This window comes from Hemitrygon akajei, chromosome 10 (genome assembly GCF_048418815.1).
Source record: "Hemitrygon akajei chromosome 10, sHemAka1.3, whole genome shotgun sequence".
Classification (NCBI taxonomy): Eukaryota; Metazoa; Chordata; class Chondrichthyes; order Myliobatiformes; family Dasyatidae; genus Hemitrygon; species Hemitrygon akajei.
Window position 1 is genome coordinate 24,509,371 of NC_133133.1, and position 19,207 is coordinate 24,528,577.

The window sequence follows — 19,207 nt, forward strand, 5'->3', positions numbered from 1 at the left end:
TCAATGACTGAACCTGGCAAGGCAGATAATTCTCACAAAAAGTGATGGGGCTTTGTTGTGAGTAGGTAGAGTTCTATTGGCCCTGTTCTAAAAATCCCTTCATTAACAATAGTGCTCAGATCTCCCAGTATCTCCCAAAGTCTGTCCAATTGGATAAACCAGTAGGTGGCATTAGTGATGCCAATTAAGAACTCTCAGTTAGTACTGTACACCTTCTAAAGTTTCTTAATTTCACTGTGAGAAGTTCGCATGGCGTGGCAGTAAGAATTGTTAGCATACAGAACAGAGGCAGACAGGGAGAAAACATAATTGTTTCCTGGTGAGATGTACTGTCAATCAAATAGTGATCAACAAATGGGGTGAAATACTGATTTAGGGATGGAGCTAAAGCACTGTAAGTGGTAGGAAATTGTAAAGATAATAACAGAATTATCAAGAATATCTGAAATAATGAAAAGAATGTGTTGTTTTATCTTGCAGAAGATTCAAAAGAGTCATTCAACACCTACGTCACCGTGGTTTCCATTGTGGTATTAACTTTACTTGTAATCTGTCTAATAAGGATAGAAAGGTAAGGTCCCAAAGTTTAGCACGCATATAAAATGCTTCTTCATGCTGTGCTGCATTTCTCTGCTACTCGTACATTAACAGGGGCATGCTGCCCCACGATCGGCCAAAGAACGCACACAATATTATAGCCAACTTATGTGGCATGGGGTCCATTTCTATGAAGGGCTGCTCTTAGAAACACAGTCATTGAAGCTCAATAGATAGGCATGACTCTACAGTTCCTTTCGTTTGGATCAAAACTATGTAATTTCCTGATGTGGTCGAAGGGAGGTCAAGTTGTGGGATGATGTTACACCAGGCTAGCAGCCTATGTAGTAATACCCTACTGGTCTCGCCAAAATCTAAAGCAACATGAACTTTCAAAATGAAGATTTAAAGATTACTTTATTTGTCACGTGTCCATTGGTTAGAAAGATGGAGTTATGTCTCTACCAGAGGAGGTGTAAGGTGTTCCCTCCCTCCGTAGCCTGCAAGTCATTCTTGGTCAAGGTGTAGCACCTGCTTAGCCCCCCGATCAGGGTCAGATGAAGTCATGGGAGCAGCTGGTGTACATCACAAGTCCTGGTTATGCGACCACTGACACCAGGCAGACAATTTCTGAAGAGTATTGATAATGGCTAGGGTCACTCATCTTGTAAAGACACTGCCCAGAGTAGAAAGCCGTTCTGTAGCAAAATTTGACAAGAACGATCACAGTCACAGAAAGCTCATTTTCCACTACATCATACAACATGACACATATTGAACGAATGAACGTACACTAGAACATTGAAACATAGAGTAAAATGCATAGTTTTTGTGTTAACTCTCAACACAGTCCAAGGGTATGCCGGAGGCAGTCCATAAGTGTTGCTGTTATTACAGAACTAACATCCTGCCAACCTTAACCCATATATCCTTAGGATGTGGGAGGAAACAAGAGCTCTTGGAGGAAACCAATGTGGTCACCAGGGAGAATAGACAAACCCTTTACTGGCAGTGGCAGAAATTGAGTGTGGGTCACTGGGGTTGTAACAACGTTAGGCTAATGGCAACGCTACCACACTACCCTAATGCTGAGAAGACTCCTAGGGGAAAGAAATAAGCAATGTTCAGATTCAGATTTATTTGTCCCATTACATCAAAAAATACAGTTAGTGTTAACATCCAATAGACTCAAGGAAGTGCTGGGGGCAGCCCGCAAGTATTGCCACATATTCTGGCACCAACATAGCATGCTCAGCTCTTGGTTTATCTCCATCAACTCTCGTCTGTTTGAACTTTGCTCTTTGCCCTCTCACTTTATGTTTTCTTTCTCGCCTCATTCTTCTTTTTCTGTCGGTTGGATTTGGGAACTGATGTTGCTGTCTTCCTTCTGTCACAAATATGTGAATGAAGCAAAGGGATTGCTCGGTACAGTACTTCTCAGTTAAAACAACTGTGGGACACCCAAGTGTAGCCACGGATATCTGATGAAGGGTCTCGGCCCGAAACGTCAACTGTTTATTCCTTTCCATGAACAATGTCTGACCTGTTGAGATCATCCAGACTTTTGTATGTGTTACTTTAAATTTCCAGCAACTGCAGAATCTCTTGTGTCACAGATATCTGTCCTTGCATTTGCAGTATATAATTATCTTAATTAATAGAATGTTTATTCAGTTGTGTGACTCCTTCTATGGGATATTCAGGCAAATTTTTGGCAGAAGGTCTTGCACTAACAAAGCCAGGTAAGATACTGGGCACAGTTGTATATGCATTTATGTAAATTCCATCACAAAAAAGGGCACAACAGAGCCTCTACTTTGTTAAAAATCTGCATAGATTTGGCATGCCATTTGAAACTTTGACAAACTTCTCTTGATGTACAGTGGAGAGTATCCTGGCTGGTTGCATCACGACCTGGTATGGAAACACCAGTGGTCAGGAACAGAAAAAGCTGCAGAAAGTGAAGGATACAGCCCAGTTCAAGACGGGCAAAGGCCTCACCACCATTAATCACATTTACAAAGAACACTGCACAAGGAAGCTGCATCTATCATCAAGGACTCCCTGTATCCAGGGCATGCTCCTGACTCACTGCTACTATCAGACAGGAAGGACAGGAGCCTTAGGTCGCACACCACTAGGTTCAGTAACAATTATTACACTCGAACTTCAGGCTCTTGTAACAGCGCGGATAACTTCATTCACCTCAAATCTGAACTGATTCCACAGCCTGCAGGCTTCCTTTCAAGGACTCTACAAATCATGATCTCAATATTATTTATTTATTTTTTATTTGCACAATTTGTCTTCTTTTGCACTTTCATAATAAATTGACTTGGATTTTGCTTAATACAACCCATCTGGTATTCCATCAGCTGAAGTGAATGGGTGGATTCTGGGTGAAGTCTTTCTTCAATGTCCAATATTCTATTTGAAGTTCCCTGCACACACTGTTTCGCAGAGAATTTATTTTTATCTTTTATGCTCTAAGCATATCCCATTAGTACTTTATACACAATGAAGTCCTTCAAATTGCAATCATTAATGTAGAAAATTGCCTTCCATTGTTTTGTTTTTGCAGGGTATTTGAAGAAATGTCTTCTTTTTCAATACTGCATATTCAATTTTAAGAATAATTATATATAATATGTTCCAATTTACAGAAAGAGAGACCAATATTTAGTACCATGCCCAAATGCTGTTATTTAAGTTCAAAGTTCAAAGTACATTTATTGTCGATGTATGTACACTATATACAATCTCGAGATTTGTTTCCTCACAGGCAGCCGCAAAACTACGAAACCCAATAGAACCCATTAAAAAAGAAGACTGCCAAACATCCGATGTGTGAAAAACAAATCGTTGCAAACAATAAAAATTAAGAGAAAGCATTCCGTACTAAAGTTCAGGAAAGTGATTTCACAGCCATGAATCCGGTCATCACAGTAGCCGGTCCAGGAGCCTGTTAGTTGCAGGCCACAGACCCAGTTCAGAGTGCAGATGAGTAAATCTCGCTGAGCGAGTTGTACACTAGCCCATCCATCTCCAGCTCTGACATACTGACCTTTACAATCTGGCTTGGTGCTTAAATCGGCCAAACACCAGCTCATTCCTCACTCTCAGACCTGGGCCTGCCTCTTCAATACTCTTCAATGAGCCTGGGCCACATCACCTCGTTTTGGCCCTCACCCACCTTTTCTAATCTGGCCTGGCGCTTCAGTTGGTCAAACATCACTCATTCCTCACTCTTGAGCCTAGGCCCTGCCACCTCAACTCTGCTTTGCCTTGGCTCAACTCACCTTGAGTCTACCATTTCGAATCGGCTCCAAATCTGCTCCAGCAATGGTCAAACACTGGCTTATTCCTAGTTGTCGGGCCCAGGCCCCACCACCTCGATGGCCATGCCACACCATAACGGCCCTGCACCTTTGAGACTTCAGTTCACTCTGCAAAGATGCCAGGCAGTAAAGGCTCAATTCCAAAAGGGAAGTTACAGGCTATTGATTGCAGTGATCATTGTCCAGAAAAAAGTGTGACTATTCAGTTAGTAGTTTTGTTTGCTGCCAGTAGGGCATCGCTGTGTTTCACCAGCATCATCTTACACCCTTCAGAATGTAACTTCCAAAGAATTTTTCTCAACTCCAGTGAAGCAAACCTAATTGAACTAGACAAAATTCAAAATTCAAAGAAAGATTTGAATTTCTGTTGTATGCCTTTTTTAAAATCACAAGAATATTCCAAATTTCATTGTGGCCAAGGACACTGTGTTTGGAAGTACAATCTTTGCTGTCATCTAAAGGATGTCCAAAGTAAATTTATTATCAAAGTGTGTATATATATTGCCAAACGCCTCCTTGGGACTTACTTTCTTGCTGGCACTTACAGTAGAACAAAGAAGTACAATAGAATCAGTGAAAGACTGCGCACACCAAAGACTGACAAGGAACATGTGCAAAAGACAAACTTTGCAAATACACGAAAGAAACAAACAAATAAATAAGTAATAGAGGTTGGTTTGTATAATAACTGAACAACCTATTATAGTGACATGGATTATTTATTAATGTTACACTTTAGTTTGTGGTTCCCACATTGGCCTCACCAGATACATCAGAATGGAAGCATCCACCCTGATTCCATGAGACTGTTTAAGAATAATAATAATCTCATACGTAGGTAGGTGGGCACAACTCAATCCATCACAGGAAAAGCTCTCCCCACTGTTGACCACATCTACAAGGAGCAAAAAAAGCAGCATTCAGCATCAAGAACTCACACCATCCAGAGGCATGCTCTCTTCTCACTGCTGCCATCAGGAAGGAGGTACAGGAGTCGTAAGTCCCACACCACCAAGTTCAGGGATAGTTATTACCCTTCAACCATCAGGCTCCTGAATCAATGTGGATAACCTCACTCTCCACAACACAGAACTGATTCCATCACCCATGGACTCACTTCAAAAGATTCACATTCTCAGTACTTATCTATGTTCTTTTGCATATTGGTTGTTTGCCAGTCTTTGAGCACAGCTTTTCATTGATTTTATTGTATTTTTTGTTCTACTGTCAATGCCTGCAAGAAAGGTTGCACGTGGTGCATACTGTATAAGAACTTTGTTAATAAACTTGCTTCGAACTTTGGGATACTCTAAACTGGCACGGGTCTCCAGGCACACAGCAAGGGGATATTATGCAGGCTATCCAGTGATTCAGTGAGTAAATAATGAGGGAGCTTCCCCCAACAGAATGACCTTCTTGATCTGCCATCCCTATTTAAAGCTATTGGGAATTGTCACTGCTACTAAATTACACTAGGATAGCTACACGGTTCTTCAAAAGAAGTTCAAAAACAGGTTATAGCTGGCACTGTCACAGTTTATCATCTAGGTCAAAGCATGTGGCCTAGTCAGGAAATGAAAATGTGTAGCTTTGCATTTGCTTTAATTGTTCCACTCCCTTGCAGGATCAGATATTCTACTACTGGGTTCATTTAGTAAGCCCAACTGAAAAATCGTGGATAGCTGCATTTTGACCATCAGTTTGGTATCACAATTATCAATGGCATTGCCTATTCGGCATCTAATTGTTTGCTCTGGGCAATGTATGATAATGTCCATTTTTATTTTTTATTTGCAGATTGAAGGTGATTATCATCCCAAAAATTCCAAATCCAGGCAGAAACTTTGACCCTCTTTTCAACAATCACAATGGAAATTTCCAGGTAAGCAAGAAAAGGGATTGTTTTCCATTCATGGAAGCAAAACCATTTTCAATCTCTTGGCATTTTGGCCAGTAGCGATTGGATGCATAGCTGACAGTGATGAAGAAAGAAACAGCGGAGCATTCATCCTAATCGTCTCCCCGGCTCTCCACTGAAAATCAGGGTAGATCCTGTTCACTCCCTAAGGTACAAAATAGTGAATAGATTAGATGAGTACTGGGTGGAAATGTAGGGGCAGGTTAGGAGCCGCGCCTGAACAGGTGGAAGCAATGGTAACAAGAAACAATGGTAAACTGTTTATTAGTCATGTAAAAGTCTGCAACACACATAAAATGCTGGAGGAACTCAACAAGCCAGGCAGCATCAATGGAAGGAAATTAACAGTCAGTATCTCAGGCTAAGACCCTCAACTGTTGTTTCCCTCCATAAATCATACCTGACTTGGTGTGTGTGTGTGTGTGTGTGTGTGTGTGTGTGTGTGTGTGTGTGTGTGTGTGTGTGTGTGTGTGTGTGTGTGTGTGTGTGTGTGTGTGTGTGTGTGTGTGTGTGTGTGTGTGTGTGTGTGTGCGTGTGTTCGTGCGTGCGTGTGTGTGTGTGTGCGCGCAGAATCCCTTGTGTCTCAGGTTTGATTTTATAATTTGAAGCATGATACCGGTGTTATTGTGATCTGGTGTAGAGTTGGTTGGTTAAGTTAAGGCTGCAGTGTTAATTGCCTGAAAGCTCTTCAGGTCAGTAGGAGGCTGATTAGTCTTAGGCTGATAGATTAGACTGTGACCTAGAAAGCCACGGACCTAATGTAGGTAGCTGTGATTAGTACTGCTAGGTAAAATGGTCATAGTAGGCCAAAGAGACAGTTTCCACATGATACAACTCTATGACTCTGTGACTGGAGCTCTCTTAATGTATGCTGAGCTAGGAATGTGACACAGGAGTTTTGTTGTGGATATAACTTTAAAGCCCTTAGTCCTTTCTAACTTTTGAAGGTGATGATTTATCCTGAGGAAAGATTCCTTAAGTTAATCATAATTCCTCTCAGATGAGCGGAGGACAGCTTGTGCCATTTACAATTCTGACCTCAACATCTTCTACTGAGATAAATTATAGTGACTGTAGCAGAAATTATCATTACTATTCAGGGATTTTAAGACCAATAGTAATCAATCTGCCATCACAAGTCTTTTTCGCAGTGAGTATCAGAGATCAAAGCTGGGGTGGTGAGTATGTATGGTTCTGTACCAAGATGGGAAGAATAGTTGTCAAATAGTCTTTGAAAAGTTTATAAACTGAACCAGCAAATAGCAGTTTCAATTGGTAGAAGTCTGAGTAGCAAAGAAAAATTGGACAAAAGGAAAAAGGAAATAGTTGATAGTAGTTTAACACGGGGTTTGGTAAGCTGGGAGAAGTGCTCGAGGAAGCATGGTAGGCAGATGAAAGGAAAGTAAGCAGGCTTATTCTCCAAGGATCCAATTCCCTCACTAGTCTGGCATTCTGACAGATGTTCTCCATCCCAAACATCATCTCAGCACCTCAATTCCTGAAAGCAAGCCCATTCTTTATTGTAAGTTCTATCCTATTTAGAAAGTAAATCATCATTAAGATTGGAAGTTATGAAGATTAACATCAGGGCAAGAATCACAAATTGCTTGGGATTCATTGGAAAGTTGCCAAAGGCTGGACTGGAGGTAGAAAAATAATCTCTAGATCACAGTCTTGAAAGCAGGCCCTTTGGCCCACCAGTCTGTGCTGAGCAACAGCTACCCATTTACGTGAATCCTACGATAGTCCCTTTATTATTCCTATCAACTCACTTACAAACTAAGCATAATTTACAATGAGCAATTAGCCTACAATGATGCATGGTGGTGTAGTGGTATCAGCACCAGACTTCGAGGCGAATGGTCCCAGGTTCGAATCCGGCCGGCTCCTTGCAGGCTTTCCCTTGCTAGCAACTCAGTCTCGTAAAAAACAGATAACTGCTAAGGAAACGGCAGAAAAAGGCCCCCAATGCACCACAAGGTTAAAAAGGAACAACAACAACAATTAGATTACAAAGCTGCAGGAACATGGGAGGGAGCCAGGCACCCAGGAGTAACCCATGTAGTCACAGGGAGAATGTATAAACTCCACAATGTCAACACTAGAGATCAGGATTAAACCCAGGTCACTGAAGCTTTAACACAGCAGCTCTGTTAGCTGTGCCGTTAGTGTGGCTTGTGGGTGTGACAGAGGTGTCAATAAACCAGCGGTCAGTTTTCCCAAGAGTGCACAGTGACAAAAAAAAATGTTTAGTCTGATGAAAAGTGAAATTCTGCTTGGAATTTCCTTCACTTATAGCAAGTACATCCTGCCCAAACCTCAACTGAATGCAACCGTTGTATGTGGTTTTGGTACTGGACAATATGAATGTCAGATGCTTTTACAGACAAAATTCTGTGGACATGACAGAGACACCCAGAGAGTATGTTGCCTCCCAGGTGCCAGAGTCAGGAACATCTCGGCTCAGGTCTACGGAATTCTAAAGGGAGAAGGTGAGCAGCCAGTAGCCTTGGTACATATTGCCACCAATTACATAGGTAGGAGAAGGGAGGAGGTCCTGAAGAGAGAAAGCTGAAAAGCAGGACCTCCAGAGTAGTAATATCCAGACTGCTGCCTGTGCCATGCGCTAGTGAGAGGTGATTTGGCGGGTGAATGCGTGGCTGAGGAACTGGTGCAATGGGTAGGGTTTCAGATTTCTGGGTCGTTGGGATCTCTTCGAGGGAAGGACTGACCTGTACAAAAGGGACGGGTTACACTAGAATCTGAGGGGTCCAGTACCTCATAGGAAGGTTTGCAAGGGCTGCTAGGCAGGGTTTAAACTAAGTTGCCAGGGGATGAGAATGTTTGTGACGGGGCTGAGTATGAGGCGCTTTCCATACGAGTACAGGCAGTGTGTTGCGGAACTGTCAGGAAGGACAGGCAGATGATGAGGCAAAATTGCAGTCAGTGGGATGAGTTGCAAGGTAACGTGGGGACAAAATCAAATAGGGTGACGAATACCAGCTGAAGGTGTTATATTCAAATACATGCAGTATACAGAATAAAGTAGATGATCTTGCAGCACAGTTAGTGATTGGCAGGTAAGATGTTGTAGGCATCACTAAGTCGTGGCTGAAAGACGATCATAGCTGGGAGCTTAACATCCAAGGATACAGATTGTATCAAAAGGACAGGAGGGTAGCTAGAGGAGGGGTGGTGACCCTGTTGGTAAAAAAACAATTGAAGTAAAATCCTTAGAAAGAGATGAATAGGATTGGAAGATGTAGACTCCTTGTGGGTATAGTTAAGGAACTGCAATGGCATAAAGACTTTGATGGGAATTACTGTATATACAGGCCTTTGAACAGTAGCACGGATGTGGGCTACAAATTACAGCAGAAGATAGAAAATGCATGCCAAATAGGCAATGTTACAATAGTCATGGGGGAGTTTCAATATGCAGGTGCATTAGGAAAATTAATTTGATGCTGGATCCCAAGAGAGGGAAATTGTAGAATGACTGCGAGATGGCTTTTTAGACTAGCCCACTTGGAGATCAGCTATTCTGGACTGGGTGTTGTGTAATCAATTAGATTTGATTAGGGAGCTTAAGGTAAAGGAACCCTTAGGAGACAGTAATCATAAAATGATAAAATTCACCAAGAAAATTGAGAGGGAGAAGCTAAGGTGGAAGGGATGATGGCAGAACAGCAATGGGTAGAGTTTCTGGAACCAATTTGGAAGGCACCAGATATATACATCCCAAAGAGGAAGTATTCTAAAGGCAAGATGACATAACTGTGGCTAACAAGAAGAGTCAAAGCCAACATAAAAAGCCAAAGAAAGGAAATATAATAGAGCAGAAATATGTGGGAAGTTTGAGGATTGGGAAGTTGTTAAAAACCAACTAAAGGCAACTGTAAAAGCTATAAGGAAGGAAGATTTGAAGGTAAGCTAGCCAATAATATCAAAGAGGATACAAAAGGTTTTTTGTCAGATATATAAAGAGTAAACGGGAGGCAAGAGTAGATAATGGACCGCTGGAAAATGATACTGCAGGGATAGTAATTGGGGACAAGAAAATGGCGGATGAACTGTATTAGTACTTTGCATTAGTCTTCACTGTGGCAAACACTAGCAGTAAGCCAGAAACTTGAGAGAGTCAGGGGGCAGAAGTGATGACAGTTGCTATTACTAGGGAGAAGGTGCTTGGGAAGTTCAAAGCACTGAAGGTAGATAAGTCACGTGGTCCAGATGGACTACTCCTGAGGTAGCTGAAAAGAATGTGGAGGCATTAGTAATGATCTTTCAAAATCATTAGGTTCTGGCATTGTTCCAGAGGACTGAAAAATTTTAAGTGTCACTCCACTCTTCAAGAAGGGAGAGAAGCAGAAGAAAGGAAACTATAAGCCAGTTAGTCTGACCTCAATGGTTGGGAAGATGTTACAGTTGATTATTAAGGATGACGCCTCAGGGTACTTGGAAGCACATGATAAAATAGGTCATAGTCAGCATGGCTTCTTTAATGGAAAATCTTGCCTGACCAATCTCTTGGAATTCTTTGAGGAAATAACAGGCAAGATAGACAAAGGTGAATCAGTGTTTGTTGTGTACTTGGATTTTCAGAAGGCTTTTGACGAGGTGTAATGTTGAGGCTTTATAAGGCACTGGTGAGACTTCACTTGGAGTGTTATGAGCAGTTTTGGGCCCCTTATCAGGGGAAGTTCACAAAAATTATTCCAGGATTGAAAGGCTTATCATATGAGGAGTGCTTGATGACTCTTGGCCCATACTCACTGGAGTTTCAAGAAATGATATGGATCTCATTGAAACCTATCGAATGTTGAAAGGCCAAGACAAAGTGTGGATGTGGAGAGAATGTTTCCTACAGTGGGGGAATTCAGGACCAGAGGGTACAACCTCAAAATAGAAGGATGTCCATTTTGAAAGGAGATGAGCAGGAATTTCTTTAACCAGAGAGTGGTGAACCTGTGGAATTCATTGCCACAGTTGGCTGTGGAGGCCAGGTCATTGGATGTATTTAAGGTGGAGGTTGATATCTTCCTGATAGGACAGGGTGTGAGAGGTTATGGTGAGAAGGCAGGACAATGGAGTTGAATGGGTCAGTTGTGATCAAGTGAGGAAGCAGACTCAATGGACCAAGTGGCCTAATTCTGTTCCTATGTCTTGTGGTCTTATGGTCTAAAACAAATAACTCAAAGTGATGTACAATCCTTCCCCTTTTCCCTCTCTGCCATTAACTCAGGATTTCTATATTGCATTGAACTGGTGCACAACTTTCTCAAAGGCACATTTTGCAAATGCCTGTGGAGTTAATAGAAAGCTCTTTGTCTTTATTTGATTGGGCATCCTTGACACTCTGGACATCAGGTCTCAATTGGGGTATTTCGAAGGGACAATAATTGCCTTTAAAAGTACAGATGATGGTCAAAAGGTTATGCGTTGGTCTTTCTAAATGGTCTTAAGGGATTTTGGAGGAGATAATAGCTCCCTTCCTCCAGATAAAGATGGGGTCAAAATGGGGGATTACTATTTAGCTTATCACTTCTGATCCCTGTTTTTGCAGTGGCTCTCTGTTGGTAGCCTAGATTTCTGCCTGAATCAGTCCAATTCTTGCCAGACTCAAGGCAAGAGACCAAAAGGTAAACTCAAAACCCTCTCATAATTTTAATTGTCCAAGGAGCAGATGAACATTATACTTTGAAAGACCCTAGATTAGGGCCAATGGATTAAATTATATTATTAATTGCCAAACTCTGGATTTACAAACAGAAACGTCTTGAGCCTAAAACTTCATTGGTCTGGTCTATCTATTTCCAGCTGGAATGGGCTTCAGTCTTCCTGCTGTTAACTTAGCCTGAAGCAAATGCTTTGGGATGCCCATTTATTTGGGTTGACAATATCCACAAGTTAGGTTTCTTCGGGATGTATTTCATTTATTGATTTTTTGGGATAGGAATGTCACCGACAAGGCGAATAAATATTCTTATCATCATCATGTGCTGTATTGTATGACATCATCATTAAGTGCCAAGTCATATGACGTAAGCGATCATGGTCTATCCATGACCCTGATTGTTCTTGTCAAATTTTTCTAAAGAAATAGTTTACCATTGCCTTTTTCTGGGCAGTGTCTTTCCAAGATGGTTGACCCTGGCCATTATCAACACTCTTCAGAGATTTTCTGCCTGACATCAGTGGTCACATAAGCAGGACTTGTGATGGGCACCATCTGCTCATATGACCATCCACTACCTGCTCCCATGGGTTCATGGGACCCTGATCAGGAGGCTAAGCAGATGCTACACCTTGCCCAAGGGTGACCTGCAGGCTAGTGGTGGGAAGGAGCACATTCCACCTCCTTTGGTAGAGACATATCTCCACCCCACCACCCAAAAACACATGTTGCCCACCCCAAGATGCCTCAGAGAGTGGTACTGAGCTACCTTCTGGAACCATTGCAGACCACCTGACAAACTGTGCTAATGGGCAGGAAGTTACAGGATTTTTTCTTCACGACAGAAAATGGATAGGATGTGACATGGAGCAGAACCTGCAGATGTTATGGCTCCCAGGGACCTGTGATGCTTTCCTTTCTTGGGTTAGAGGTCACAGAAAGTGTGAATGTAATAACCAAGGCAAGTAATTTCAGAGTATTTTGCAGAAGATACACACTGCAGTCAGCATGTACTGGTTCTGGAAGCAATGAAACTTTACAGTGAAACCAGTCAAGCAGCCTCAGCATCTTGCTTTGTGCAAGTACATTCCAAATCTTGGAGTATCTTCACTTTGATGTCCATTGACTCAAGTTTTTCCAGTGCTCATGGAATATTTTATTTAGAGTTTCGGTCCAATAAGACTGAAAATTAGACATGGGTTGCTAGACAGTGCTTCAGGATACTTAACCATAGATTTGAAAAAAACTCGCAGCAAAGAGAAAATGAACATATTGGAGCAATATACACAAAATTCTGGAGGAATTCAGCAGGCCAGGCAGCATCTATGGAGAAGTATAAGCAGTCCATGCTTCAAGCTGAAATCCTTCATTAGGTCTGGAAAGGAAGGGGGAAGAAGTCAAAATAAGAAGGTGGGGAGAGGGGAAGGAATACAAGCTGGCAAAAATATTGGGTGAGTATTGTACCAGCTGTTAGGAGCTGTAATCCAAGCAGGTGGAATTTCAATATTCTATGAGCAAGCTAATTGGTTTTTACTGTGCTGTGATCACCTAGTTATCCTAGCAGTCCAAAGCAAAGAACGTAAGCACTTTACATGGTCTGCAATCTCTCATTCATTATAGGATTGGCTTGGCGTCTCAAAGGACACACTGGATGGCTTCAAATCAAGCTACTATGAGAATGTGTGCATTGTGAGTGAATCCCCACCTGATTCCACTCCAAGCAGTGTCCACGATGGGTCCTATGATCACCTTGGAAGGACAGATAACCCGGAAAAGACCTTCAATCCTGACAACAAGGGAGACGCTCATCCGAAATTCACCTCTCCTGCAATGATGTTTTCTGATATTACCGATTTTGTAGAGAATAGTAGGTATGACATTAATGAAAATATTTACGTGAGGGTCTAGTCCTTGTGATGTTACAACATGGGGAAATTCCCAATTATGTCGGAGAAAGGTCCCTTGTTCAGGAATAAAATCAACACGATTGTGAATTTTCCAGCAAACTCCCTAAGAAATTAAAAGGATATATCTTAATAAGTTCAGTTTGTATCTGGAAGAGAAAGCTGCCAATCTTTTATCTTAGAGATCTTATGGTTCTTTTTGTTTTTTCCCCAAGATTTTATGTTTCAGATTTCTGACAAAATATGTATTTTCTATCAGTCTCTCAAGTACACATAATGTTCAGAGAGACGAACAAGATCAAAATTCTTTGTGTGTCAGCTAGACAACCTTTCCCTTACTCAGATACTTTTAGGATTTTTAGGAATTTTTTGCCTTTATGTTTGCATTTCCAGGCTTAGCAGCATTTTGTTTCTGGACGAATTAAATACTGTTTTACTTTCCATTTTGCGCTTGAAGGATGAGTTCCAAACTGAAGGCTGTTGAGAAGAAAGGAACAGTGTGTGGTGAACTACATATACCAGTGTGGTTTGCTCCCAACAGACCCCTGCTGACTGCTCCTGTGGCTCCTCCCACAAACCCCTGTATAAAGGCGAATGAGGCCTGAGGCCGGCCTCATTCTCCGGGATGTAGTGTTGTTCATTCTCCCAGTCAATAAAATTGATGCACCATCAATAACTCACTCTGAGACGTAAGAAGTCCCCCTTCCCTCCACCGACCGCAATGTCTATTTTCTCAGTATTATTGACGAGTACTCGCGGTTCCCCTTTGCCATTCCCTGCCCCGACACCTCTACCGCGTCCGTCATAAAAGCCCTGCGCCAGCTCTTCACTCTGTTAGGATATCCCTGCTATATCCACAGTGATAGAGGGTCCTCCTTTATGAGTGACGAGCTGCACCGGTACCTGCTAGCTAGGGGCATTGCTACTAGTCGGACCACGAGTTACAATCCCCGGGGGAATGGACAGGTGGAGAGGGAGAATGCCACGGTGTGGAAGGCCACACTTTTAGCCCTTAAGTCAAAAGGGTTGCCGGTCTCTCGATGGCAGGAGGTCCTCCCTGAGGCTCTCCACTCTATCCGCTCCCTGTTATGTACATCCACCAATGCCACCCCTCACGAACGCCTATTCTCTTTTCCCAGGAAGTCTGCCACTGGGACCACCCTACCAGTTTGGCTGACGTCCCCGGGGCCAGTGCTGCTCCGAAAACATGTGAGGAGTAATAAATACTCCCCGCTGGTCGAGAGGGTTCACCTTTTGCATGCTAACCCCCAGTATGCTTATGTGGTCTTGCCTGATGGGCGGGAGGACACGGTCTCTGTCCGCGACCTGGCGCCCGCAGGAGCAGCAGACCACTACCCCGGACACTCCACGGTAACTATGAACCCTGTACCTGAGGTGACACCGCGCACACCGTGCCCGGCACAGACTCCTCACGACACTCATGTACCAGACACCTCGTACGCGTATAGTCCGGACGCCTCGCACACACGTGAGGGACCACTGACACCTCCAGTTAGGCCAGAACCAGCACAACCTCCGTCTCCTGAGCTATCACCACCTCCGGCATCTATGCAATCACCACCTCCAGCACCTGTGCAATCACAGCCGGAACTACGCAGATCGCAGCGACAGATTCGACCACCTGATAGACTTAACCTGTAAATATACTTGTAAGAAACTTCGCCACCTGGGGACTCTTTTCCAACAAAGGGGGGGTGAATGTGGTGAACTACATATACCAGTGTGGTTTGCTCCCAACAGACCCCTGCTGACTGCTCCTGTGGCTCCTCCCACAAACCCCTGTATAAAGGGGAATGAGGCCTGAGGCCGGCCTCATTCTCCAGGATGTTGTGTTGTTCATTCTTCCAGTCAATAAAAGCCGATACCTCACTTCTTACGTCTCAGAGTGAGTTATTGATGGTGCATCACAGTGGTCTTGGGATCTGTTGATCCACAATTGCTAGGCCCAAAGCCTCAAAAGCCTTCAACTATTTATTTAGATAGTCTGCTGGCCAGTGACCTATTGCTCACTGTTCTCTGTGACCATCATCAATTGCTAAAAGTTAACTAGTGGGAAATCTGCCATTTGCCTTCAAAATATTGAATGAGTATTTTATTGTCTCTTAATAGACGTAAGTATAGACTAGACAACTTAATGGAGAGATTTATACTTCATCTTTCTTATTATAAAAACATGGAAAGTGGGACCATAGTGGATTAAATATAAAGTAGAAAATAGTATGCTTCTAGGCTACATCATAACTCACTAATCGAGCAACCTTCTAAGCAATGTGAAGCTGTTAAATATTTGGTTTGATTCACAACCTCAAAGCATACTGGTACCGTTCTGTCATAGTGTTTGTATGTAACGCTTTTACAAAACTGATCTGAGAGTGTTGTTTTTGCTTTATTTCATTCTTTGTTGAGGCTATAGCAACACCAGGTCTGGCTGAGGAGCAAAAGAGTGAGCAAGAACTGGCCGAAGGGAGAGAGAGAAAGAGAGAGTGAGAGGGAGAAAGACAAAAAGAGTGACCAGCAGCCTGAACATTTATAGCATGAGTTATTTGATTGTTACTGTGTTGTGGTGTCACAAGTGACTTACAATGGGCTGTTGCAGCTTTTAACATATAATTTGATGTTAAATTAAGAAAGCTTTTGTTTTGCATTTTTAATTTCTCTGTATTCATTATACTTTAAAAAAATGTTTATGTATTTGAATATAATTTAATTTCTGCCTGAGCTGTGATCATAATACTTTTAAAAATTTGCTTTTGAATAAGCCATTAGTTGATGCTTTGTCACCAATTTCCAATGTGACATAGATGTTAGCTTATAAAATGGGAAACAGTGAGAAATTTTTATTTGCATTGACTTCAGGAAAGCTTAAAGCCCAAAGTAAATTTATTATCGAAGTACACATATGTCACCATATACTGTACTGCCCTGAGCTTTATTTTCTTGCAGGCATTCACAGTAAATACAAAGAAACACAATGGAATCAATGAAATACTGCACACAACATACCAAATTAGCAATCTTGATCAATTATAGGGAGAATTCAGATCAATAAAACTGAATTTGTTAAAATAATGATTGTAAATAGAAGCAATCATTTTAAAAGTTGATTGTCATCATAAATCACTAAAAATTACACTATTTTCTTTACCAATATCACCTTCACTGAATTGGAAAAATTGCTTGAAATTACTGGAGTCCAGATTTTCGAGCTTGTATTTAAATCTCCCAGGCACGCCATATCACTGAGTAAAGCTGAGTAACTAGGCAGATTCGTTCTGTTTCCACAATCAGCTTAAGGAGGAGGCCTGGAGATTCGTACCACACACTAACCAGGCAAGTAGCCAACAATGTTCCATATATTAAATTACCCGTTCCCTTCCAACAGTCGCCTTCCATAAGACTTTACCTGGCATATTGCAGAAACAGAAGTTGATGTGTATTGTCAAGAAAGTGTGAATGACATGCTTAAACTGAAAAAAAAGCAATATAAGCTGCTGACTAAGCAAACTTTCAAATGCCGATAATGACAAAGGAACGGTTGAGAGAATGTGTTGACGTACTATTAATCAAAAGCCCTTGTGAGAAGTTTTACTTTTCCCATGACTGTGTAATTTTCCCTAACACAGAGAACAGAACTCTGTTATGATAAGAAGAATAATTCTTTAGATGTCACCTTCCTTTTGTGGTGATTATTTTCTGTGTTTTGGATTTCCCCTGCCCTGTGTCTTTCTAACTGTGATTATGGTAAATGATTAATTCAATATTGTGGTGAACGGGAGGACTTATGTTTATATAATTCTGATGTAGGGTTTCAACCCAAAGCATCAACAATTCCTTCCCTCTCAAAGATGCTGCTTAATCTCAAAGTTAAAAGTTCAAACTTTGATCTCCTTAGTTCTTCCACCAAACTTCTTTTTACATTTATATAGTACCTTTTATGTCTTTCAAAGGAACTTCACAACAACACATGTGATAAAGTATTTATGTGCTTGCAGTTCCAAGAAGTTGTGTGTGAATAGATCACTCTTCCTCTCTACATCACTAACATTCTCCTTTCTAAGCTGCTCAAATCACTAGGGTCATTTATTGTCACTCCTTGTTAACAAATGTTGAGCTTCAGGCATTCATTCTCTGGGAAATTACGTTTGAGGAGCGCATTCCGTTGAAGCCAAAAGCTGCTGTCTTATCACACCTCTTCTTTCGAACTGCCAGCTGCACCGTATGATTTTCTGCCATTTCTTTAATAAATCAATTCAAGCATTGTGGTCTAGTTGTTTTAATCACATAAACTGTATTTGTGTTATGGCATGAGAGAAGATTGTGAATTTTTAAATAGATTCCACATTCAAATCAAGCCCCTGTCAGGGTGTCCAAACCTTCAACTGCCCCAGGTGTCATAGAATCTACTTGCAGACACTGCTCAGTCATTTCAACTACCGTAGATTGGGGCAAGGGCTGAGATGAGGAAAGCCAACTTGACTTTTTCAGTCTGAAATATAACCCTGATAGTTCTGTTTTTGCTCCAGGCTATATTTTTGAGCATGTCCTATAGACATTGACAATTATATTAGTGAATTAAGTTGCAAAAGCCTATGATTATTTTCTAGTGTTTCTCTCCTTGAGGTAAATCGAGGGTTACACCAATTTGCTGGTCTGCATTGTACATGGATTATACTGTATTCTGTAATAAATAAAGACACACAAAATACCAAAGTCTTGCTTATTGGTTTGCTACTCACCCATAGGGATTACAACTGATCAGGAAGACAGGACCTATTTTTTACCTTATTCAGAAATACAGTGGGGAAACAAGCCCTTCTGTCCCAAAGAGCAGCATTGCCCATCCAGCAATTCACCTATTTAACACTAGCCTAGTCACAAGACAACTTACAATGACCAATTAACCTATTAACCAGTACGTCTTTGGACTGTAGGAGGCAACTAGAACACCCAGAGGATAACCCTAAGCTTATAAAGCAGGAACTGAAATGATCTGTATGAACTATCTTTTCACTATACCTCAAAACACGTGATGATAAATTTTTTTTTTCCAGTTCCAATTTCTGCAGAACATATTTTCTTAACAAATGCATCCCAAAAAAAAGGAAAACCCTGCATTATAAACACAAGGGATTCTACAAGTGCTGGAAATCCAGAGCAACACATGCAAAATGCTCAGTGGGTCGGGCAGCGTCTATGGAGAGGAATAGTCAACCCTGCATTATGGTCTTTTTCATGATTTCCAAAATGCTTTACAACCAATGTTTATAATGAGTCCTGATGAAGGGTCTTGGCACAGAATGCTGACTGTTTATTCCCCTCCATAGATGCTGCCTGACTTGTTGAGTTGCTCCAGCATTGTCAAGATTTCCAGCATCTGCAGAATCTCTTGTGCCAATGATTATAACCATTGACGTGATGTAGAAACTGCAGCAATCAAACACAGTACAACAATGCTCCTAGTAATGTTGTAAAGACTAGTTGGCATGATGCTAATACAGCTCAGGGCATTCCAGAGTTTGGAATTCAATTCCAGTGCCATTTTGTAAGGAGTCTCCTGGTGAATGCGTGGGTTTTCTCCAGGTCCTCCAGTTTCCTCCCACAGTCCAAAGACGTACTGTGTAAGTTAAATGGTCATTGTAAATAGTCTCGTGATTAGTTTAGATTTAATTGAGTTTGCTGGGTTGGCATGGTTTGAAAGGCCAGCTCTGTGCTGTATCGCTAAGTGAAATAAATTAAATTAAAACTAGGAACTAAAATAGGCTTGAACTTTGTGAAGTGTTCCTCTACTCTTTGTCCAAGTAATGCCATGCGG

The 19,207-nt window shown here is 41.7% G+C and overlaps 1 protein-coding gene across 1 annotated transcript in view; it reads left to right on the forward strand.

Annotated features, from left to right (window-relative positions):
* Nucleotides 1-18,105, forward strand: part of LOC140734225 (prolactin receptor-like) — a 76,656-nt gene extending 58,551 nt beyond the window's left edge. The window contains exons 11-14 of the mRNA XM_073057911.1: nucleotides 481-571; nucleotides 5,673-5,757; nucleotides 13,091-13,341; nucleotides 15,802-18,105. Of these exons, the coding sequence (XP_072914012.1) occupies nucleotides 481-571; nucleotides 5,673-5,757; nucleotides 13,091-13,341; nucleotides 15,802-15,808 (434 nt within the window). The 3' untranslated portion in view covers nucleotides 15,809-18,105. The remainder of the gene's footprint in view (nucleotides 1-480; nucleotides 572-5,672; nucleotides 5,758-13,090; nucleotides 13,342-15,801) is intronic.
* The last annotated feature ends 1,102 nt before the right edge of the window (nucleotides 18,106-19,207 follow it).